Source organism: Crocodylus siamensis, chromosome 9 (assembly GCF_052110815.1).
Source record: "Crocodylus siamensis isolate JL-2025a chromosome 9, ASM5211081v1, whole genome shotgun sequence".
Taxonomy (NCBI): Eukaryota; Metazoa; Chordata; order Crocodylia; family Crocodylidae; genus Crocodylus; species Crocodylus siamensis.
In genome coordinates, this window is record NC_143403.1 from 56,481,473 (window position 1) to 56,507,208 (window position 25,736).

Genomic DNA, 25,736 nt, shown 5'->3' on the forward strand with positions numbered 1-25,736 from the left:
AGAGCCATTTTCTGAATAGCTCTACATGGAATAGTGTACTATGAAAATAAAGTAACTAAAAGCCACAAAAGGACACCAACAAATTGTAACAATTCTTTTATACTCCATTGAGAATAGAATGTTTCTATGTGTTTTATTCCTGACCATATAGCCATATAGTAAATGTTCAAGAAACAAATTAGCTATTATACATTTGAGATTACGTCAAATGAGCAGCTTGTGTTTACACACTTACTCTGGATGCAAACATCAGGCATCTGCATGTAAGAATGTATTTAGGTGGTTTTTGATCATATTTGATACAAAACGTGGGGCTTTTCATGTGCATGCAACCGTATTTCCCAACTCTACATGCCGGGGAAGGATTCTATAAAAATTGGTATTTTAATCTTGCTTGTGGCTTTTATTTTCTTTTACCTTGAATGCAATCAGAAAATAACATTAAATTCTGCTTTCAAATGGATCCTAGAGTATTCTTCTGTTCAGACACATGGAAAAACAGTATGATTTCAAACCTGATGGGATCCTACTTGACTTTTATATAAAATATTTAACTACTGTGACTCTGAGGGAATATGTTTGCCCACTTTTATTTTTTTCATCAGATATTTTCCGTATTTATTTTTAATTTGTACGTTTTGCTCCCTTCCCCCCATTTTTTCAGTTTCTTCACCTCTTCTTCTTATTTTAGTTCTGTTCCTAGCTGCCTCTGTCCTCTTTTTTTCCTGCTACTCATTTTTCATTTCTTTTACTCACCAGAGACATTTTTCTTAGACAAGAAAAAAAACTGAGCCCTAAAGACTGTTTTTCAGTCTTTCATTCTGTACTACTTTTTCTTTTCAATCTCTTTATCGTCTTATTTCCAGCTCTACATAGGCTGTGCCCAACAACCCAGACCTTAGTCAGAGCATTACAGCCGAGGTAAACTTGCTACTGAAAAACTCAAAGCAGCTTTTATGATCTCAAAAATAGTTACTGGAAGCACAGCACATTGTCACTGTCAAGTCACTAGCTGTAATACAGCACTGACTGAGATTTGGATGCCACAGGCACTGGATTAACAGCAGATGATTTTATAGGAAGAAGCCTTACATGGCCTTTCAGCATCCAAAGGGTGATATTAGCTTTATCCCAAGATGCTGGACAGTATTTTTTTTTCCTAAGCTGCTTATCAACTTGCGCCTAACCCAGATCACAGATGTCAATATTTGAAAGCTATTGATAGGGACAGACTCAACACTCATATAACAGTAAAACAGATTTTAGGTAGACAAAATTTAAATGACATTAATGTTTGCTAAGGAAAAGAGACCATCTTTAGACTCACCTGGCATCTTTGTTAGCCTTTACAAAGAATTAATTCTGCTCCTGATTACACCATAGCAACAATATTGGCTTTGGCAAGGTTGTACCAGGGTAAATAAAAGCAGAAGCCTTAATATAAGACAAATGGATAAACCTGGACAGACTATCCTAATATTAAAATAATTTTTAGATCAGGACGGCAAGCAGAGCACAACTGGGGACTTACACCTTTAAGGAAGACACTCTCAGATCTCCTCAGCTGTCTCTAGCCAAAAGTACCTAACACTCCAGGGTAGTAGGGGAGCTCAACAAAACACTTTGTTAATCTCTCCTGTAAAAAGAGTTTTGACTTGCTTTATTCCATTACCCTTACCATCAGCATCCTTCTATTACTACATCCTGCCCAAACCTGTGCGTGAAATCTCCAGGGTTAAAATTTTGGCAGCCAGGGAAGAAATGGGAAAGGCACCTGAGACATACCCTCCCTTCACCCTCAACATAGTGATTTCCACTAAGCATATGCACACATTATCCTGTTTCCCCCACCCTACTGTAGCACATTTTTACCAGCTCCAACTGTACATGGACATGAGCGACCAAATAAGGGTTCTGCATGAAAGTCTGGTACAATAAAGTCAGACCTTTAGAATTTACACACAAAAAAAGTCTCCTATTTCTTTAAGTGTTCATGGACACAAATATTGCAACTCAGTCCAAACCAAACTGTCTGGGATTGGAAAATAACCCCCAACAAGTGTCTGACAAGCAGAAGTCCCTTTCTTTTACAACCTCACATTTCCTCATTCAACTAGGTACCATCCAAGCATCCTGCGGCAATAATTGGAAGTGATCTTGTATATTGAATACTTATTTTGTCTCAGGGTGTGTAGACCTCTCTAATTTATTACTTCACTTTGAAAACTTTGTATTATTTTAAAGCACTGTTTTGTATGTTTGCATTTATTTTCACTGAAAGATTTTCCACATATTTCCACAGCCCATTAAATGCTGTATGGTGTACTGCTTTCTTCCATGTAGCCATACTTTGGCCCAAAGGTCAGGTTATTAATTGAACATGAGAACTGGATAGAGATATTACTTAATGTAAAATACATAGAACTTCTAGTGGGTATTGGTGACTTGAGTTCAATTTACAAATATCACAGGGACATGTACAGCAAACTGCCTCAAAAGATATAATTAACATCTTTCCATTTGTTCATAATGAAGTTAAATGTTTCTGTGGCACTGTCCAAACTTTCTGTGACACTTCAAAGCAGTTGAGGTTCAGGCTTATCACAGTTTATAATGATCTGAGATTTTAAGAAGGGGGATTTTTCAATTATTCCAGTGTGTTGGGTTTTTTTTACCATAAGGGCAGACAAAGGATTTCTGGGGTACATTTTGATTCCAAATTGACTGGAATAAAGATATTGGGATATTATCTAATGGCATGTGTAAAACTGTAGGTGAAGTTTATATTCAATTTTTATCTAAATCTGTCTACTTTCATCATATTGTATGGTTGGAAAAACATCTCTGTGCACCTGTGTATGGTCTCCATTATTCTGTCATTACTTTTATTAAGAAATATAAGTACAGACTTGTGAAGAAGATTGGAATGAATCCTTGGTGATGAGGCTTAACCTGTGATGCTTTTTATCACTCTAAACAGGAAATAGAGATACAATATAATAGTGACTTAGTTAAAAAGGGCACTTGTCTTCTAATGACAAAGTACAGAAAACAAGAGGTAGCCCAGTGCATGAAAGTGTGCAGCTCTCTTGCCACTACTTCATGTTTTCACTGACTTAAAATTCTACAACTTAAATTCATACATTAGATCTGCTATAAATTCTTGTCTGATTCTATGAGAGAATCACAGAAGGTGACTTAACTGTCAGACTTAATGGCAATATTTTTGCAATAGGACTCTGAAGGTTTTGGATAGTAAATAAACAACACTGAGGTTTGAATATCTTTAGTAACTGAATAAAATGTTTATATTGGAGGAATAAAATTTTAGCAACAAATAGGACTTAATTTGCAACAGGCAGAAATGCCATACCCTTTAGCATAAATATCCTTAATCAAGAGACATCCCATCAATATTTGCAGCAGCTGGAATATTTTTCCTTTTTTGCACAAAACATATAGGAAGTCCTCCTGGTACTCAGCCTTCCAATAGTAATTAGTACCACGGAGAGCTCCATCTGCCTCCTAAGTCTTCACAGCAGCAATATATGAAGGAAGAGTATGCAGAGGAAAGGGCAAATGTGGCTCTAGTTTGTAACAGATGTCCAAGCTCAACCTTAGTTTCCTTAACTGTAATAAATATTTCAAAATGTAAATGACTTTTGTTAGTCACTCCACGATCGTTGTCAAAGGATTTGTCAGTTTAGAAAGGCAAGTGGAAGATTAGGTACATCTACTAAGTTCTTTCAGCCAAAAAAGGTAGCTGTAAGTTCACAAATCACTTTGAGTTGTCCCATGCATTTGAAGCTGTAGCCAAAGGATGCATTTACACTTGTGTAGCCTGTCTTTACACTGGGATCAATGTGGAGTGCCCATATGGTCTTATGTCAATGTAAGATACCATTTCACTGGTCAGTTACACAAGTGTAAAGGCCATGTGTCTCTAACTCCAGTCCATTTCACCCCAGAGTAGCTGTTTACTCAATAAAAACAGGCTATTCTTAGCTTCTCCACCACTGAGTGATGAGTAATTATGACAGCGCTGCTGCAGGAATGCATCTAGGGAGAATTAGTTGTCTGCCTGCTCCTGACAGTAGTGTTACCTAAATCAGTTTGCTCATTATTGTCTCACTTCTGTAAATGTGGCATGTGTCTACACCCAAGAGTAAAATTTAGCCTTTTTTTCTGCATATCCTTCCAAAGTTACTTTAATATATGTGGAAAAAGAATGCAGGAACTGATGGTTGGTTTACAAATGGAGGCCCAAACTCGGCATATCTACACAATACCAAGTTGCCATAACAACACATTATGTCGACATAGCTCATCGCTACAGTGACATAGCATTGGCAGGCACAAACCATGATGCCAATGCTACGTCACCGTAGCGACAAGCTACCTTGGCAACGGAGCATCTAAAAATAAACGTGCCACCAGGGATATGCCCAAAGTGTAGTATGCTGAAGAAGGCATTTTATTGTTAGGATTCTGGTATATGAAAAGTTATCCTATGACTCTAATAGTTGCACAATCCTCCTTAAGAGCAGAATGCTTCTGTAGCAGGAAATTTCCATAATGATTCACTCATCTTATTTGAAAATATTAGTAATGTTAATCTGACTTGGAAAAACAGTGACTCTTCTAACAATTACAGATGCTGTTCTTAAAAAATTCAGTTTTAGACACTGCTTTACTGTTTCCCATGATTTAAATAAAAGTCAGATGGAGAAGGCCTTTTCTCTGGTGATCTGTGATATGCCAACATTAGAAAATTAAGGTTTTTGAAATTTCATCCTTAAGTAAGACATACAGGCACCAATACAACCAGTGTGAGAAACAGAAAAGGCCATTCTAAAAGGACATTTTGCTCATTAACAGCTGCAATGATACATTCTTATGCATGTTGCATAGTTGTGTGAAAATATTATTGCTGACACTGTTGTTTCATTCTCTACAGAGTCGAATGGCAGAAAGTCTGCGCCTGTTTGACTCCATTTGCAACAACAACTGGTTTATCAACACTTCCCTTATCCTTTTTCTCAATAAGAAAGATCTGCTGGCAGAAAAAATTCGGCGCATCCCGCTAACAGTTTGCTTTCCTGAGTACAAGGGTCAAAACACTTATGAGGAGGCAGCAGTCTACATCCAACGTCAATTTGAGGACTTGAATCGTAACAAGGAGACCAAGGAGATCTACTCACACTTCACCTGTGCCACTGATACCAGTAATATCCAGTTTGTCTTTGATGCGGTGACAGATGTCATCATTCAGAACAATCTCAAGTATATTGGCCTCTGCTAAGAATCCATGAGGTTCAATCTGTGTTCTTGAGGTGATACAAAAGGGGCAACCACCTTCACTTTTGGTGGCAAAAATGGGGCAGCCCTTGGAAGTGCAAGAAGAAGAAGGGGGAAGTCTGAAGTATGTTCACAGACCCCCTAAGCCCTATTATGCCACCATATTATTTTTCAAAAATGTATGCTCTGGAGGATGCAAAGCCTCCAAAAAAAGAAAAAAAAAGGAAAAAAAAAAGTTGAGGTCTAAGTGTGTGGAAATGTTTTCACCACAATCACTGCTGGTTCATTCTGTTTGTTCCATCTCATTTTGCTAAGATGGCAGAGATACCATATTCTATGTAAGAAATAATTCCTCATCCAACTGTTCTAGAAACCATTTTACTGCCAGGAAGATACAGAACTGGTGAGTGAAAGATGGGCCTGCCTTGTAGGGTTATTTCCCCTCCCCCGGAGAAAAGCTAGTTCCAACCAGAAGTTACCAAACAGGAAAATCTGAGCTAAGCATTACTTACAGCTTTAAAGAAGGGGCCTGTATCCACTGGCGCACACAATCGTACAGTATATACACATCCAACATGTATACACATTGCCCACAACTCACAGCATATACTATGTATACACTTCTGCTTTGCTTTGTTGTTTATCATGGACACCTTTCCTGTCAAAGGAATTGTTGGTGCAGAATTGTTCTATGATTTTCAACCTGGCCTTTAGCCATTTCTGCTCTTGATTGCTTCAAAATATGCAGGAAAAATACATGAAATGAATGAAATAACTAATTTAACAGGACAAATCAAGGTCAGTGTTTCTTCTACTGGTGAGGAATTTTTATATATCAAGACAGTCTTCTTTTACATCTTTTTTTGCCAAATCTTCTGGTGTTTCACAAAAACAACTGAAAATTTAAAAAGTAGGTGAGTGTTCTTTTTTTAATACAGATAAAAAAATCACAAGGTAATTTTTTTAACTATTGTTTTAGTGTCTGGATTGCAGAGTGAAAGTTGCCAACTGACAATTCTGTTCCATTGCTTCAAAAAATTCTGGGATATATGATAATATTGTAACAGCTTTTCCCAGGGAGCAAGAGCCATTAAGACTGTGTAGTGTATACCCTTTGAAGTCTTTTTTGTTGGTTTTTTTAATTTAAAAATGTGATATATTATTAGAAGGTTAAAGATGAGCGATATGAACAATAACTAAATGTCTTGATATTTAAATTTAATAATTTAAATTATTTACCGTTTAGTGGATTTAAGAAAATTTGAGAGATGAATTCCTCAGCTCCAGGTTTCGTCTCATAAAGGAGTACTACTAGATGGAGTACTATTCCAGCAAAACAGAATGCTGGAGAAGCTCTGTGGGACTATGCTGGAAAATCTCACATGGATCATATGGGCCTAAGTCTTTGGTCGTTTGATTCTTTCCCCCTCCATAGAAAAGACTTTTTAAAGACTTGATTGTAAAGACAGTGTATAAATATATGTTCAAAGTTGTAAAGCACATACACACACATACATACAGACACTCTGGAAAATCTTCTCCCTTTGTTTCCCATGTGTACCAAGATTAGTGTGAGAATTCTCAGCCAAGGGCTCTTAAGAAATTTCAAAGAAAAAAGTTAATAACATCAAAGTTAAAAGTTGTCCACTTAAAGAAAATAAATAATCTGAATGGTACTATACTGGTCTATAGTGTTTTCATTTATTGGTGTTATGTTTTAATTATTCACAAAAGGAGATAACATTTTTGAATCTTTCATTTCTTCTTAACCAGCTATGCATTTTGTTAATTTACTACAGACATCTTTTCACAGTTTGTCCATCCATATTAAGGATAATCCTAGAACACAACAAACATTACATTTACAGCACCCAATACAATATTTGGGGACACCACAAAATTCAACACAATTAAGAGTAGCTTTTTCTCAGGAGAGGGCCAATAGTAACTCTAGGAAGAATGTAACAATTTAAAATAAAGACATGTATTTGCAGGAAACTACCATGGTGCCTACAAGGAAACTTTCATGACACTTGTCTGCATATTGCCTGACTCCAAGCAGTGATTTTCGTCATTCATTCTCATAACCTCCATGTTCAGAGACCTATGTCTATACGTAAGTACTCAAACAGCTTTTGATTTTTTAAAATTTGGGTGCTATTAAATTTATATTTTGGTGCCTGAAAAGAGGCCCGAGTTCTGAAAAACTGTAACTAAATCACATGAACAGCGCATGCCCGAGTGGCTGGGGGAGATGGCTGCTCTGGCAGCAGCAGGAGCACAGTGGCAGCCATGGGAGCATGGCAGCGGTGAACTGGGAGCTCCCACAGATGCTGCCAGTGCTGGCAGCAGCCGGGGTGGGGGTGGCAAGCGCCAGTCAGGGGTCAGCAACCACCCACAGGCAGCAGTGGCCAGGGGCCATCATGGATCACCTGCAGACGCCACCAGCAGTGCCGGTGGCGGGGTGGTGAGTGGTGACCACCTGCAGGTGCTGCTGACACTATCGGCGATGCTTTTTTGCAGGGAGTACACCGCCATGCGCAGGGGGTGTACGTGCACCCCCTACACATTGCCCCTGCTAAATCAGTAGAAATTGCTGGTTGTAATGGACGTCTGAAAATCTGACCATTTATTTAAGAACCGATTATGGTTTACAGTGCCCCCATTTTAAAAAAATCTTTTGTCAGATATGGTGAATTTTTCACAGTAGTCCAAATAATTTAGCAGCACAAATCTCCTTGGAAACTTTGTCCCTTTAAAAAAAATTATTGTCCATATATAATAACTCAAGGTTATAGCAAGATGTCTTCCAACTACCAAAACACTTACAGGTATGGAAGTCTTCATAATTCTTTGTAATCTTTATGTCACCTACAATAATAACCATTTACAACATATTCAGGCACTCCATGAGGTGTTTACTTCCCTTTCCAACAGGTACCAAACAGCAGTACATACTACAAACTTCAGAATACTCCAGTGTAATTCTTGTCTCCAACTTCATGCCCCGTTGTATGAGACTGATTATTCCTGAGATCCCTGAGTGGAGGTAGTTATGCCAAGTTATTCTGAAGTCAATCAGAAAGCAGGGTAGATATGGACCTCTATAGAATAACTAGAATAACTTTCATAGGCTGAAACTCACTTCATCAGATGCTGAGATATCTTCGAGTCTTATTCACCAATGATCCTATAACATATCTGACTGTCACATGCTCCATACATGAGTAATATTATTTATATTAATAGAATCATAGAAAATTGGGGTTGGAAGGGACCTCAGAAAGTCATCTAACCCCCTGCTCAAACCAGGACCATCCCCAACTAGATCATCCCAGCCAAAATTCTGTTTAGCTGGGTCTTGAAAACCTTCAAGGATGGAGCTTCCACCACCCCTCTGGGTAACTTGTTCCAGTATTTTACTACCTTCCTAGTGAGAAAAGTCTTCCTAAAATCTAACCTAAACTTCTCTTGCTGCAACCTGAGACCATTGCTCCTAATTCTGTCATCTACCACCAATGATTACAGTCTAGCTCCATCCTCTTTTGAACTCACCTTCAGGTAATACCTCATAGTGTCATTAATGGTTTGTTTTCACTCTTCCTGTGGAAACGGGTGAGTAGATGGATGATCAGACAGAGATGTTCCCCTGATAAACACCACATGTAAAATGAATTAGCGGACAGTTCTTTTTTTTTTTCCTCCTGTAACTGAACTCCATAACTCTTGAAGGTGAAAATTTTAGAGTAAGAAATTGACCCTTTTCTGATGTGCTTATTTAAAGAGAAAAAGAGTTTCTGGATCAAAAGGATTTAATGCCTAATATGGAGTCCAGGGTAAAAGTAACATAGGTACTGTACTGTTGCCCAGACAAGGAGCACAAACCTATGTGACCTGAAGGAAGTAGCAGCTGCAGCGGTACATCAGGCTGGTGGGGGTGCCTTTTGCTGCTGCTTTTCTCTGGTCATGAAAGACACTGAAAAGATTAGTTGCTAGAAAGCTAATAAATAAAGAATATCCTTGGAGGTATAGCATGATCTGACTTGCAACCTTTCAGCTGTGTTTATCACTTTTGAGATCAGCTATGGAAATAATTATTTCACTATGCTCTGCCTTTTCATACTAAAAATACCTCATAATGATTGTGGGAATAGGCAGCTTTGTTTGTCTTTATCCATACAACCATGAGCATCCATTTCCATGCTCCTTCCCATCTCCTACATTTAAAAATTGCTCCTCTTTTGAAAGGGTTTGGAATATCTTAATTTAAGCTGGGATGTCCTTAAACAACAAGGGGTGTAGCCTAGAGACTGTGCTATATGGGACTTTTACATGAAATGTGGTGCATTCAAAGGCAGCGGCCTGAGATCAAAGGATTTTTTCCACGTTTCTGTTACACTACAAAGGAAATCAAAAATATTCTTTATGAGCAAGTTAGAAGTTCAGGAGATAGAGTTTTCAAAAGTTTTCAGTTTCAGTACTGATCTAAATCAATGTGTATCCAGGTTTTCAACATATATGATTTTCACAAGCTGTAGGTGCTACAGAGTGTTAATGCAATACATAGATGTGGTCCATTTTACATTTAATCAATTTGCAAAAGATTTAGCGTACATAAAATACATAATTTTTTATAAGGGGGTCTGCACTGCATTCTTGATCCAAGTTTTCCTCTTGATCATTTCCTACCAACAGTAAATTGAACTGGGCAATACATTTATATGACAGATTAAATGTTTTTTTTTAATTGTGCATTTGTTCCATTTAATGGTGTGTTTACTTATTTCATCACTAGCCTTTATTTCATCACTAGCGTCCATTCTAGGCTGATAAGAAGGTAAGAGGAATGAGAAGAAAACAGTGGTTTTCACTGCAGCAGAACTTTGGAGTAGGTACTTCAGAGAACAAGGTTCCTTAACTATTTGTTAATCTTTTATCTGAGCAAGTTCTTCAACAGCCATTTCACAGGTATCTACTGTAGAAATGGGGCACCTGGACTGTTTTACTGGAACAGAAATGGCAAACCTATGTGCTTCACTTAAACAGACTACTTAGTCCAAGAAGAGGGTAAGATAGGAAAGAAAATGAGCTTTTTAAAATGAAGTTTAAAACATCTTCCATTTTCTTGCTTTCATGTTTCTTGAATGGTTGTTTCTTTTGCTGTTAACCTCTCAAATGACATTAAGGTCTTGGTTCACAAAAGCCCAATAACGTTTTTTGGTCTTCGTAGTCTGAGTTATAGTGTGTCATATGTTCGAACAGCAAAACCCTTCACAAGCTTTAGCAAATACAGCTTAACACACGGGTAAAACAAAGCAATTTTATTACCCAATATGTAGATATGAAAATTAAGACTTTGAGAGGTTAAATAAACAGGGCACCAGGAGTTGAACCTAAGAGTGTTTCAAATGCCTTTTCAAATGAAAGGTTTCAAATGCCTTTTCTAGCTGTGCACACATACAAGCCCTTCGAAACATTCTAAAACTGTCTAAAACATTTCAAAATAGTATCTCTTCAAATATTATTCTGGAGCATTTAACTGTTTTTTATGTCTGGATTGGTGCAGGATGGAGAGTGGTGTAGACAGGCTGCCTGCTGTCCAGATGCTGAGTGTGTTCCGGGTCCTAGGGTACTGACAAGTCCCCATTAGGACAGTCCTCTGCACTTGTGACTGGGACGCCCACCCCCACCAAAATCAAAAAAAACCTAGCTATCCTCTTTCTACAACCCAGCCAGACCCCTGCTAACTCCTGGTGACAACTCTGGCTGGACAAGCAGGCCTTGCAGCTCCCATCCTCTGCTAGGCTGAGAGCAGGGGAAAGGCAGAGGAAATTGGTGGTGGAGAGCGCTCTCCACCACCTGCCTGTCTGTTCTGTGGAGCTATGCAAAGCTTCAGGTGGTGATTCAATTTGGAGATTTGGCACAATTCAGTGGCCAAACCTCCGAATCTGAATCGAATCAGGGGACCAATTTAAAGGTCCAAATTGATTCAAAGCTCTCCGAATCTTTGGCAAAGATTCAGAGAGCTTTGATTCCGGCAGTCCCTGGTGGCTGCAGCAGGGAGCTGCAGCCACTCTGAGCTGGTAAGTACTAGGGATGGGGAAAGGAGGGCTGGGCAAGGGGGGCTGGGGAAGGGTGGAAGGGACCATGGGGGGACCCCTGCCAGCCCCCTAACCTTTGCCCACTCCCCCAGCTCCTGCAACCCACACCCACTCCCAGAGCCCCCCTATGGCTGCTCCTGCCCACTCCAGCTACCTGTACTTTAAAAAAAAGCCCCAGTGCTCACTGGGTGCTGCCGGGTGGGGAGCAATTCCCCACTGCCCCCCACTGCCCCATGCTACATGAGGGGCTCTGCATGAGCCCCCTTGACTCCGCCCCACTCCCCCGGCCTCCCCACAACTGCCCCACCTGCTGGGGCTCTGGCCCTTTAAGAACAAAAAAAGCAGAGAAAAGCCCTGGGACTCACTGCTCCTGGTGCAGCTTCAGGGGCTCCTGCAGAGCCCCCCACATGGTGTGTGGTAGCAGGAATCAGCCCCTGCCAGAAGGAGCAGTGAGTCCCAGGGTTTCTTCAGGCTTTTTTTTTTCCTTAAAGAGCCAGAGCTGACTCATGCGGGGCACCCGTGGAGGGGGAGTGGGGGAGCGGTGGGGTCTGAGAGGCTTATGCAGAGCCTCCCATGCAGTGAGGGGCAGTGGGAGCAGCAGGGATTGCCCCCTGCCCAGCAGCACCTGCTGAGCTGGGGCTTTTTTTTCCCCAAATGCTGGGGCGGGCAGGGCAGCCATTGCCAGGCTGGGAGAGGGGCAGGGGGTGGGCCTGGCCTGGCAGATTCAGAGATTTGGCTACTGCCAAATCTCCGAATCAGATTTGGCCAAATTGAATCAGGACAGTGATTCGAATCACTGAATTGAATTGCTGTCCCCTGAATCGGCCAAATCTGAATCTGAAGCGAATACTAGCCGCTTTGCACAGGCCTACTGCTCTGCTCTCCCCTTTCTTCCACTCCTGTCCCTGCGAGGGGAGGGGGTGGGAAGACTGGAGTCTTTGGAGCCTGCTCCAGCACCCTGTAGCTGATGCTAGAGAAGCCTGCAGCGTATTCCATCCAGGAACAGCATAGGAACTTATCTATCCTCTGGTTGAAATGTTTCTTCTATGAAACAATTAATTTGTTACTTCTGTTTGCACCCTAAGCCTCTTGACCCCTAACCATCTGCTTCAAGGCTCTCAAGTATCTGCACCCAGCTCAGCAGTTGATATAAAAAACTACTATATAGGGGAAGAAAACTATTTGATCCCAAATTCTAACCTGTCAGATAATTTGTTTAATGCATCTGCACCTCTACAAATAAGCTTTGTTGAAAATAACTGTCATTTTTAGATGTATGCTTAATTTTCTGACATTGACAATGTGGGCAATTCCACTACAGTTCACTTTTAACAAGCCTAAGGCAAAAATAAGTGCTGGGTTAATTTGAGGTCTGGGTTAGTTTGCTTTTCAATAATCTACTTTTCTCCTGCTTCACAGTTTTTATTTTTCCTTGTTCTTCAGACATGCTAGAATCAAATACTCCTCTCCACACCCACCACCATTCCCCTGCTGTGGATAAATCATGCAATTAAATTTGTGTTTAATTCCTTAGCTCTCTGGTTCATCAGTGATGCAGTGCATTACCACCTGGAAGGGACAAATGCAGTTATACACCTGGGGCTCCACTTCACATAGGCAAAGATGCCATCCACAGAATAGATGTTCCATCTGCCAAAATGTGAGTTCTATCTGGACTAGCTCAGCTTTGATGCTCTCTACAGCAACACATGCTTCAAAAAGAAAAAAAAAATCTACCTATGAAGCACTGATTATCTACAGATTACATGGCTATGAGTTTCTTAGCCATCAAGGAATGGTATGAAGGAGACTAGGCTCTGAGAGTCTGGTAAGTTTTTAACTAGGATTTGTTTCTAAACAGAAGTTGTGGCAGGTTGATAAGACTTGCACCAGCCAGTCCACTTTAAGTGGGGACAGGAGACAGTGTCTGTATAAGAATATCAAGAAAAAATTGGAATAATTCAAGTTATCAGAATGTTCTTCAGCATAAGCTAAATCTCAAGGAGTGTTATAAGACTGATTAGCAACCTTTTTGTCACAGCAGGCTGTAATGAACTGTTTTAGGACCCAGGTAGACTCGCACCAGGACCTGGCTGCAACTGCTATTTCCCCTTCCTTCCTGGCCACATCACAGGCAAAGCTCCTCACCAACTGATTGCACTATAGTGACTGCAGCACCCAGCTGTGCTTCAATCAAAGCCCATCAGGGCTGAACACCAATGAAGTCCCCCTGTCCAAAAGCTGGATCCAATGACTCTGAAGGCCAGATCTGCCCCTTAGCCTAAGGTTGTTGACCCCTGGTTTAAAGATTGTTCCTCTGCAGTTCCCAATCTCTTTGCAATTTCATAACTTCCCTTTAATAACTGCAATATTTTCTTAGAAGTTTTAGTTATATTCTGAAAAAGGACATCAGTTTTCACATCAGTCTTACTGTACTTTTTGTTGTTCATACTCTTCTCTCACAAGTTCTGTTTCCCTTTCTTTTCCTCCTCTTCCAGCCCTCAATATGTTCTTAAAAGTTTGTTATATTCTGAAAAAGGACATCAGTTTTCACATTAATCTTACTGTACTTGTTGTTCATAGTCTCCTCTCACTAGTTCTGTTCCTTTTTTCTTCCTCCTCTTCCCCTCCCCACACCCCATCTCCCAAAGTATGTTTCTTTATCAATGAATATCTTTATCCTCTCTTTCTTCTGCTCATACTTTTGAGCCACTAAGGTCTCTCCTCTAGAAATGCTGCCCAGACACCTGCCTCTCTTTTCCCCCCAGCTTCATCAGAAGTTTTTACCCTTTGGTAATTAATAATTTCACTCCCCTTTGGGGTTTTGTTTTTTTCTGTCTTCTACTACAAAAGCAGCCATTGCAGGCTTTTTTTTTTGCACTGAAAAGTCTGAATACCTACAGAAGCAACTGGAAGCAAGGAACAGAGCTAGAACCACATGATTTGGCAGCTATCTATGAACTAGAAACCGATATCCATGGCCCTGGACTGGGAACCACTATTATAAATTAGGAAGAAACAGGAAAATATATAGCCAAACTTCTCCAATGACAGGTAGGTACTAAGATATGAAGTATAGCAATGGAGCCGTTGTTTTCCTAATTGCTACTTTCAGCCAATAATATTTTTGTACTAATGGACTTACTTTGGACTCAGCCCTACAAAATATATGTGCAGATTTAACCTTTGAGTCTGTAAGGTATTCCATGAAGGTCAATGAGATTACATAAAGCCTTAAAGCCCTCAGAATTAGGTTTTATATCAGTCCATAGCAGATTCATTTGAATATTAGTAAAATACTTATGGATACCCAGAGAAGTTGTGGAATCTTCATCCTTGGAGGTTTTGAAGACCCAGCCAGACAAAGCCTTAGCTGGGATGATCCATCTGGGCATGGTTCTGCTTTAAGCAGGGAGTTGGACTAGATGACCTCCTAAAGTCTCTTTCAACCCTAATTTTCTATGATTTTTATGATATGTGCCTTTATTATAGAAAGCTGCAGGAGACCCTGCTACATTTAGTTAGAACTCTTAAATTTCAATCTGCTCATATTTTCAATCTCTTATAACTTTCTCAAATAAATTATTTCTGTGCTGGAATTTTATATAGTGATTTTTCCTAGCTTTAGCAAATCAGTATTGAGTTATTTTATATTAAAAAGAAAAAAACCCAACATTTGCCCATATGTTTTAATAAGAAAGTTTGAATATTGGTAAGTTCTAAAAAATTAATAAAATAGAAACTTAGAACTTGACTTGGAAAAAAAAAACCCTAGATTTTTTTCAAGGAGAAAATTTGAAACCTGCTTTAAGTGACAAAAACTGGGAATGTCATTAGTAGCTAGCTAGCTATCCTTTACAAACAGTATTTTAAACTAAAATTCTAGTCACAAAAATTACTTTTCATAACAAGACTCATTTCTTAAGGAGGTCTCAGTCAAGCATATTTTACTTTACTGGAAAAGAGGGAAGAACCCACAAGCAAAACCCTGTAAGCAAAATATTGTTGGTTCCAGATCAGTGAAGAGCATTTATTACAATGAAATCACAAATCTACACATGCAAATGCTGCTGGATGGGTTTACTCCAGAGTAATTTACTCCAGAGTAAACCCACCCTGGGCAGGCATCTACACATGTGGAGATTTGGGAGCAGATTTGCTGCCCATGGAAATAGTCTGGTCCTGCCCCTTGTAGCCCTGCACTGCCCCCTGCAGCAGCTAGGGGGAGATGGATGCTGTGGCTGCAGCTGCCTGCGGCTGTGGGCCACCTTTAAAAGCCCTACTCCCTGGCCACCTGCCTTTCTGGCTGTGGCAGAGCTGGTAAAGAAAAGGAGAGAAAGACCCTGCTTGCACCCCTGCCCAAATCATTTGAGCACCAAGGACTGACCTGGATGCTCAAACCAGCTCAGAGTCAGAAGAGCTGGGGTGCATACCTCACCCCACCCTGGCTGAACCAGGAAGCCTCACAGGGAGCAAGACTGATGCTGAAGATCCACACCAAGGTGAATCAGCATCCAGAGAGGGCGTAGGGCCAGAATCCCGCATCAGCTCTGCAACTGAACTGGGAGCCAGCTGATCAAGGTTTGGTTGTTTCCTCTGTAGGGATCACAAGCGTCAGCTGTGCAGCCAAGGTCACACCTAATTGGAGCACAGAGCCAGCAAGAGAGCCCAGGAACTAAGGCTTGGCGCTGAATGGACATCAGCATAAGCCAAGCACTGGATGGGTGAGGAGCAGCTGAGCTGCTCACCTCGCATTATTCTTATAAGACAAGGGTTTTCAACAAGTGTATCCCTTCTGGTGGCAGTGGCTGGACGTCAGGGAGGGAGGGGTGCTCGCACAAAGTGGGGCTCAAACATGGCAGGCACTGCCACCACATACCACCCCACACTGCTGCTGCCACCCATTGCCCTGCACCACCACCACCCACCACTGCCCCACACCCCACTTTCCCATGGCCAGTCACACGTGGCTCCATGGGCTGCTGCTGGGCCTCACACTCAGCCAGTTGCGTGCCACCTGTGTGGCCTGCAGAGGAGTGCTGCTGCCCTCACCGCCCCCACCCTGCTTCATCCCCGCCCACCCGCACATACCCCTATCACCTTTCCAAGTACACCTAGGGCAGGGGCTGTCAACTGGGAGTACACATACCCCTGGGGATACTTGGACCAGTCCTAGGGGGTACGCACAGGTGGGCAGGGGTGGAGTTCACACGCAGTGGCAACCACCACCACACACCATCCCGGTGAGCTGCCCTGCCCTGCAGAGGGACACCGCTGCCCTCACCCTGTCCTGGCCCTGCTCCTGCGAGGTGGCTGTGCTCCTTCCCTGCCCACCTGTGCACTATCCCCACCTCCCCACTTGGCATCTGGCCACCGGGGGTACTTAGACTAAAAACAGTTGAAAAACCCTGCCTTAGAGGTATGCGTACTCCCAGTTGACAATCCGTGTTATAAGAGATGGACTTTTGGGTATCCCAGGAGCTAAATCTGGCACCTACAGCAACAAGGGTGGGCACAGATAGGACTTTATGTAATTAAATTACCGGAGGTATGAGGCAGGAGTATAGGGGTTGGAGGAGCTCCCAAAATTTGGCACTTAAGGTAAGTCGGCCAGTCCTAAGGACATGGTGCTGCACAAGATTGGGATCATTCTTGCTACTCCGTCTCTGCTCAAAAATTGACTGTTCTCAGACCAAACATCACCTCCTATAAATTTTCAAAGTCATGGTGGGTGAGATTAAGCAAAGGCAGGAGCAGTCTCCCCTAGAAAAGGGAGTGAGCCAAACCTTTCCCCAGTCACCGAAACTTTCACAGGCAGTGACTGTGACTCAGTGACACTGGCCCAGAGCAATCTGCAGAGCACTATGCCAGGACGCTGCAGCTCCATCACTAGAGTCTGCTCCCACCACACCATAGCTGGTCCACCCCCAAACTGCAGGAGCAACATCCAGCATCCCAGGTTCTTGCTGGCCATCCTGCTCACTATGCTACACCATTGCAGTGATTGCCAGCTGGTCCAGGTCAGTCTCAGCCCTGGTGACCTCTCCCACACAGTGTGGCCACCTGGCCAGGCTCACCACAGCATCTCAGGCCCCGTGACACTGCACTACTGTCTCCTGGACCCTGGCAGGGATGCCAACAACACACATCTGGATGCCACCACTTGTGCTGTCCATGTGCTCCTGGGGCTCCAGCCCTGCTGCCTGTAGGTCCGCCTGGCCAGCCAGGATTGATGGCTGCACATTGTCCAGCACAACTGGGATGATGAGCAATGGCTGGAGTCCTTTTGCATGACCCAGGTCATTTTCCAGGAGTTCCTCAACCAGCTCCACTTGTACCTGGAGCAGCAGGTCACCATCATGCAGCAGTCCCTCCCTGTAGACACTTAGCTGGCCGCTGCCCTGCTCAGGCTGGCCATGCCTGTCAGACTGCACTATGTTAACCACCTTTTTGGTGTGCACAAGGTGGCCACCAGGGAGGCTGTCCTGGAGGTCTGCAGCATCCTCCAGGATGTGCAGGGACACCCTGTGCTCCTGGTGCATGACCCCCTGGGTGGTGGTGGGGTTCCACACCCTGGGCTTCCCCCAGTGCATCAGGGCCTTGGACAGGACCCACATCCCTATCACTTGCCTGCCTTACAGCAACTGCCCTACTATAGCTGGCAGGGCTTCCACACGTCATGCTCCAGGCCATTGTCTACCAGTAGTTTGCCAGTGCCTACTGAGGGGCTAGCTGCCTAACAGTGCAACCCTGAACTTGGAAGGGAGAGAAGCTCCTGTCAGTTCAGGCTAGTGAGAAGTGGGAACTGCAGGCATCTCAGGTACTCCCAGGACTGAGAGAGCCAGAAAATGGGGAGATGGCTAGGCAGCAGTTATGATGACCTGGAGGAGGAAACTGAGTTTGAAGTGGCGGTTTGTATTTTTTGTTCCAGTTTAAATTGGAGGATTAAGTGTAGCTGATGGAGTGGACAGGAGGCCACAGGCCACCAAGCATAGAGCCCTTCCAGGATCTGGGACCTGGTGGGCTGCATGGGCCAGAAGTCCAAACCCTTTAGAAGGAGTCTGAACTGAGAACAGCCTTGGTCTGCGTCAGGGACTTCAGAGGGTGCTGGGCAAAACTGAGAGCAGTGTTGGCTGGATCAAGGACACCAGGGGGGCACTGGGCTGAACCAAGAGCAGCCTTGGCCTGGGTCAGGGATGCCAGGGTGGCTGGGACAAGGTGCAAGACACAGTCAAGGGGCCAGGAGACACAGAGAGGACTGACACTGAGAGAGCTGGGCTTGAATCAGTGGGCCAGGGCTGGAGGCTTGCAGCCAGAGGAAAGGAGGGCTAAAGCCAAAAATGGCAGAGGCCTGTACAAAGGGACTGAACTGTGGCTGGAGTAACATTTACAAGGCAAGAGTATGGCTGTAGGGGTGGAAGGAGGCCACAAATGTAGCCCTTAAGGCAGGCAGGACCTGAGGAAATTAGTACAGAGAGAGAGAGAGAGAGAGAGCACCCTGGGCTTATCAGCTTCTGAGGGCTGCCTCCCCTAATTACTGTTTAACATCAAGGTATGGCAGGTGAGGAAGCAGAGTGAGACCCTGGGAGGCTGGACTGAGAGCCAGGTAGGAACAACGCAACCACTAGGGGGCATCATGGCACCCCCTCCCCACAGGGGTCCATGGGGAGGGGGTGAGAGGCTCTGTGGTATGTGGGGGACAGGGTCTGTCACAGGGAGTTGGTATAGGGAGTTGAAAGTGAGGCAGTGTTTGCGTGTTACAGCAAGGTGTGTGTGTGTGTTGGGGGGTGCTTGCCCACATGCACTGAAATTGCAGCCCGTGAGGACTCATGACCCCTGTTAGCGCAGGCCCCAAGATATGTAGCCCTAGTGGTATGGCTTGTGGGGCATGTGGCCTCTGGCTCCTTCTTAGTTGGACAGCCAGCCCTAAATCATTTCATCTGAGTAGAGACTTTACAGATTCCAGTAGTGAAGCCCATACATTTCCCAAGTCAAAAAAAGACTGAATATCTCCATAATATCTTTTTCTAAACAAAATAGGAAAAGTTAAAGCAAATTCAATTCCCACAATTTTAAGGATAAAGTATGAGATCGTCAAAAGTCAAGAAACTCCAAAAGGTAAGGTTTTGCTCTTGGCAACAGTGCTGTCACAGTGTGAATATAGCATTCAAATGTGAAATGTACAAATACCATTCAAGGCTCTACAACCCCTACCCTTCCAGCCCAGTGCCCACCCTTATCTCTCTCATCATGTGCATAATTACACACTGGAACAGGCTACTTAGAGAAGTGGTGGAATCTCCATTCCTGGAAACTTTCAATGGCAGGTGAGACACTTGACTAAATGACCTCCTACAGTCCTACTTCCCTACAACCTCAAACTCCCATTGGCTTGCTCTTCTTCTACGCCTAAATGTCTTTTTCTCTCAACTGACCAGTAGGCTAGCTCCAAATGTAACAGTGTAGTATGCTTGAAGCAATGCCTAGTGGTTCCACCACATTGCTAGAAAGTGAGAGGTGTGGGTTCAAACCCCCTTTGTATGACAAGAGGTCCTAGAACTTGGGCCTTCTCCTTGCTAGGGAAGTGACCTAACCACTAGGCTACTGACCTAATGGTGAAAGGGATACTGATATCCTTTGCTTTGTGATTCACACAGGGTTATATTCCTTCTCAGTGGAAGTAGGCTCTAAAATCAAAGTAAGTGTGCTAAAGTTCCATTTACACAGATAGTAAAAAAAATGCTACATTCCTGCTTAGAAATGGAGTTAAAGTTGGGTCTTAGCATCTTGTCCTAACAAAAATCCTAAGCATTTAATAGAAGTCAATTTGATTGCCACATTAAAGTCAGTATCCTTTAAGTCAAGAACCTTATATTAATCTCTCTGAGATAAAGAAGGACTAATATTCCTGATAGGAATCATCCTAAACTTTAATGTTCTACTGTACTTGATAATGTTTCTGCCATCTTGGGGATGAGAAAATAACAAGAATAAATTCTCAATCTTCCTATGTAAGTTCCTCTATGGATCCCACCCTTTTTACATGACAATTCTCTCATGTGATAGGTTCTTAAGTTCAAGTGACAGAAGATCAGGTTGATGAAGCAGCCTACTACTGTACTGAATGGAGCATCTGTCAGGGACAATGCAGAAGATATTCTGTTCTCAAGACTTCTGATAGAACGTGATACTAAGAGGGAAGTAACAAAGTGCCTAGACCTGTATAAGAGAACCTTGACAAAGAATCAGGTTTAATTCCCTCTAGGGGTTGTTGGAGTACCCGGTGTATTTATCTAAAATCTTGTCTTCTAGATAAGCTTGGAATCTCAAAGTATCTCTCCCTTCTGACACAAGGTAGGTTTTTCCACACACATAGAAGATGCCAAACATAATCATTGCCAGTATGATTGATGGGCATAAGATGTAGTACTTGAACACTTCTGAGGCTCCAGGCCTGACATAATCCTAGTAAGAAGCCGAAGGCTGCCAAAACACCAGTAAGGCTATCTACACTAAACTACCCTCAATGGTAAACCAAATATTTAGAAGAAAATCTTAAACTAAACTAAGGGAAAGTCAAGCCTGAGTGCACAATTAGTTCATTCTCTGTGCTGGCAGGGGGTACATTCTGTGGTGACTCATTCTCCCATGCAGGGTGAGAGCTCAACACTTGGAAAGACTTTCACCTGCAGGTCAGATGGCTTATCCCCATATACCTGTGGTCTCATTGGTTTTGCTGCCCTTAAACATCATTGGTCATGGCACAAAGGAAGCAGGAAGCTACTCAGCCACTTAAGGGACTTGCAGTTTGTTCAATGCCCCCTATTCCTGATTTTGCCTGATACCAGCCTCCTGAATTAATACCCAGAGTTTTTGATTTTGCTTCCTATCTAAAACTTGGCTGTGACAACTTAAATATGACTGCAGACTTTGCCTTTTGCTTTAATACTCAGCCTTGATAAATTCCCTTGCATGCTGTGGGTGATAGAGTCACCCTTGTGTGAGAGCACTTATACACCCTAGTAATAGCCAGTGCTTTCTTTCAAGACAGTTCTAGGAGCACCATGTCTCATAACTGGTAAGACAGAAGAACCTCTGAGGAAAAATGTACTTTATTCTGAATGGCTGATATATAATGTTGATGCTAATGGTAGCTTAATAGAGTTTTGTCTGGGATGTTAAAGAGGGAACTTTCAAAGGCAGAAGTGATATTTAGTATGTAACAGGTTCCTATATACACACACGTACATACACACACACACACACACACTCTTAAGTATGAAGAAGAAAAATCTCTTAGAGCACTTGTATCCAAATACAAAAAGATGTGTGAAATTAGTGTCCTATTAATGTACTGTAACAATAAAATTCCACTCAAATGTTATACTTTTTCTGTTGATATAATTATATTTTTACAGATCCAATCCTGAGTAAAGCATGAGGCCTAGCACAGGCCTTATCATGGAATGACAGCTGTAAGTATATGGATAAAAAACAAAGAGAGAAAAAACAGTTCTAAGAGGGGTATATAACAGTCATTTGGACCTAAAAAATAAATCATATAGTGCCACTTACTGGTATGAAACTGAGAAGACTATTGTAAATGCAGAGTGCATCTATGGCTGGGAGAAAATAAGGAAGTCTCATAGTGATGGATAAACAAAAGAAAAAATGTCAATTGAGGAGAGTCAGGGGCTAGAAACGCTGATAAGAATGATACTGGAAAAGCAGATGAGCTGGCGGGGAGTTCCTGGTTATCACGGAAAAAGGGTGAAGAATCCAGAGAGAGTTCTGAGAATCAACAGATCACTTTTTGATTGGATTCAAATGAAGATAGGAAGCTACTAAAGGTGACTGAAGATGAGGCTGATATTATCTTATTTTCTGAAGGAAGAAAGCCATTATAACACGGCATTCTGGATACCCTGAAATTTGGAAGGGGTATGACTTGGGAAGACTTTAAAAGGTAAAAATGAAGGCAGTCAAAATGTAAATAAAGATTTTGGCCGAAAGATAGGGTCAAGATAAAGACAGATTCCAGCAGTGTGCCAGAAATGGTGATAGATAGGCTCATTTATAGATAACAGATGTGGGAAATAAGGCCCTGTCCCAGGGGTACAAGCACGGATGCTACGCACCCCCAGAGTAGAAACCCTGAAATCAAAGGCTACTCACCCACTTCAGGACTCCAGGTGAGCAATGCCAAGGGGAGAAACCCATGCAGTTTGTCAGCCACACTTATATACAGCTGGCGCCGGCAGGTGACATCACAGATGATCGCCAGCCAGCTGGGATAAAAGCTGGCACCAGCTGGGAGCGGAGGAGAGCGGGAGAGGCAGTGGAGGTTCTCCACACTGACAGCAGACTGTGCTGGCGAGAAAAGGGAAGTCCCAATTGAGCAGGTATGTCCCAGGCAGCAACGGCTGCAGATAGCCTTCATGCCGGTCACGGGCAGCACTGGCATGTGGGAGGAGACCCCACTCAGGGAAGAGCGGCGGGAAGTGCCAGAGATGGTGGAAGCTCTCCACACCAGGTACTCACATACCAGGTCGTGGGAGAGAAACTGACACAGAGAGGAGTGAAGGAAGCTCTCAACAGAGGTAGAGAGCGGAGCAGCATTGGGGGACGCGGCCAGGCACAGGCTTGAGGGCAGAGAGAATAACAAGGCTGTTCAGCCTGATCAACTTTTTTTACCTGCCTTTTCTTTTCTAAGTGTCCTTCCTTTTCATTTCTTTCTGGCCCATGCATACTCCTCTGCTGTCTTCTACTTTGTTTTGCCGTTTTATTTTATTTGTCGGCAACCCTATGTCGAGAGGTCCGAGCGACAACTGAACAACGAGGGCCGCTCACAAGAATTGACAGGCAGCTGGCACTGAGCAGGAGAGACCCACAGGAGAGGGAAATACCCAACAGACCCGTAGTCCACTAGGAAAGGAAGTATAGGACCCGATGCCAGAGAACGTGCGATGGGTAAGGATCATCAAGACTGGAGGGCAAGCCACACCAAGATCAGGTGGCCCATTGGAGGATGGCATATGGAAGGGGTGTAGGGGAGGTGGAGCCACATGAATATCTGTCAGGAGTAACAACCAATCCCAAGGGACTGCCAACGGGAGACCCTGTAGCGAAGCACTAGGGTGCTCGCTACTAGTAGTGGCGATGCGGGCTTATCTGCCAATCAATAGGGCAGGACAGCCGGGGGTTGCCAAAGCAACTGAGTGGGTCAGCTGACTGCCAGGGGGCAGGGCCTGGCCTATATAAACACACAAGGCTGAGGCCCGAGGCGGTTCCCCTCTGGCAGCCTGAGCAGCAGGAGCTCTGCTGAGGAGCAGAGCGGAGCAGACTAGGAGCCAAGCAGCCTGAGCGTCGGCATGCGGATACAGGGTGGAGAGGACCCTGATAAGGATATGACGGAAGGTTAGCCAGGTTGGCTTAAGGTTTATGTTACAGCTGAGAGGCTCTGCGTTCTGTTGCGGTTTTGAAGTTGTTGTGGCCCCAGAGGGGGAGACTTTGGTTTTGTTATTATATAACAGACCGGAGGACCGGGTGAGGCTATAAGGGGACGAAGGAGACCTCATTAGGAGCTCCCCAGTAAAGTGGGGGTGCTCCCGGCGTGGTAGAGAGCGCTGTGTTTTGGGGTGTCCCGACCCCAACCCCAGTGGGGGTGACTATCGGGATAATTAGCGCAGTAGAGAGTGCTGCGTTTGGGGGTGTCCCGACCCCAACCCCAGTGGCGGTGGCTATCAAGATCATTTCAGGGGAGATACCCAATAGTGTGGGGGTTCCTGGTGATCCCGGCTCTGTGGGGTGGTATTTTACAAGGCCCCAGTGCGGGCGAGAGAACGCGTGAAGCACGAGCGAGGCCCCAGTGTGGGCGAGGAGCGCAAGAAGCGCGGGACAAGCCCCAGAGAGGGTGAGGAACGTGAAAAGCGCAGGGCAAACCCCAGAGAGGGCGAGGAGCACAAGAAGCACGGGACTCGGGATAATTAGCGCGGTAGAGAATGCTGCATTTGGGGGCAAGAAGCGTGGGACAAGCCCAGAGAGGGCGAGGAGCATGAGAAGCGTGGGATGAGCCCAGAGAGGGCGAGGAGCGCGAGAAGTGCGGGACAGGCCCGAGTGTGGGCAAGGGAAGTGCGAGAAGCGCGAGCAAGACCCAAGTAGGGCGAGCGCGCAGTTGGAGGCCCGAGGCAGGGCGAGCATGCGGCTAAAAGCCTGAAGAAGGCCGATCACATGAGTAGAGACCCAAGTAGAGCGAGCGCACGGTTGGAGGCCCAAGGCAGGGCAAGCGTGCGGTTAAGAGCCTGAAGAAGGGTGATCACATGAGTAGAAGCCTGGAAAGAGCAAGACAGGGCTTGCGCCAGGGGCAACAGGGTGCCAGCCGAGCGCGCGAGTACAAGCCCGAGTGGGGTGAACACACGTATAGAGGGTACACACAAGGGAGAACCCCGGGTAGGGCAGGGTGCACGGGACAGAGCCCAGGGAGGGTGCATGCACATTAGGAATCTCAGAGAGGGCCCACATCGGAGAGGTCCCTGTATAAGGGTGTGTACTTAGAATGCACCTAGAGACATAAGAACGTCCGGCACACCAGCGAGGCTTGGGGCATGCTATAGGGGCGGTTGGAGGCACGCATAGCCCATAAGGTTGAGACATACCAGGGTACTCCTTATAGGGTAGGGGCCAATACAAATATAACACCGTGTCCAAGGGGCCAGTAAGGCAGCCTCCCATTCATATTAGAACCATCAAAGTCGTGGCGGGTGAGAAAGAGGGTGCGTTCGAGACCCAACTTGGCACGGTAGTTGCGCAAAGGGGAGATCACAGCCGCTCCTGCGCCCCGCCCCATGACAGACCCCACCACTGAAGATACACTCAAAGTTGTGGCAGGCAAGTTTTGGGGTCCTCCCCAGGGTGATCGGGGCCCCTGTCAGAGGTTGCATGAAGCCTCCCTGCACCTATCACCAGGTGCCCACGCCAAGGCAGCATGTGAACAGATATTCTAGGCAAGACGGGCACAGGCCCAGTTCAGGTTAAAGATGTATTCTGGCAATAGAGATGGAACTAACATCAGAATATTATAATTAACCCTTTTGAGACAATATCTCTAATAATTTATTTGACTAACTTAATGCATTGACTGTCATTCTCACTAACTTTTAAAAGGCTGGCAGATTTTGAGACCTAGAACAACAACAAAAATATAACTTATTTCTTTGTTCCTTGCAGTTCATGGCCCCTTGCAGGGACGAACCCCCATCAGGCAGGTTATGTTGTGTTTTGGGTAATGTGCTAAATCAGTGCATGTCCTTGGCCTCCCTGAGCCAGCACGAGTCCTGG

The 25,736-nt window shown here is 44.1% G+C and overlaps 2 protein-coding genes across 2 annotated transcripts in view; one reads left to right on the plus strand and one right to left on the minus strand.

Annotated features, from left to right (window-relative positions):
• GNAZ (G protein subunit alpha z) overlaps positions 1 to 6,935 on the plus strand; it is a 127,303-nt gene extending 120,368 nt beyond the window's left edge. The window contains exon 2 of the mRNA XM_090063205.1: positions 4,958 to 6,935. Within this exon, the coding sequence (XP_089919331.1) occupies positions 4,958 to 5,302 (345 nt within the window). The 3' untranslated portion in view covers positions 5,303 to 6,935. The remainder of the gene's footprint in view (positions 1 to 4,957) is intronic.
• Positions 1 to 25,736, minus strand: part of RSPH14 (radial spoke head 14 homolog) — a 224,339-nt gene that overhangs the window by 187,367 nt on the left and 11,236 nt on the right. The window lies entirely within an intron of this gene.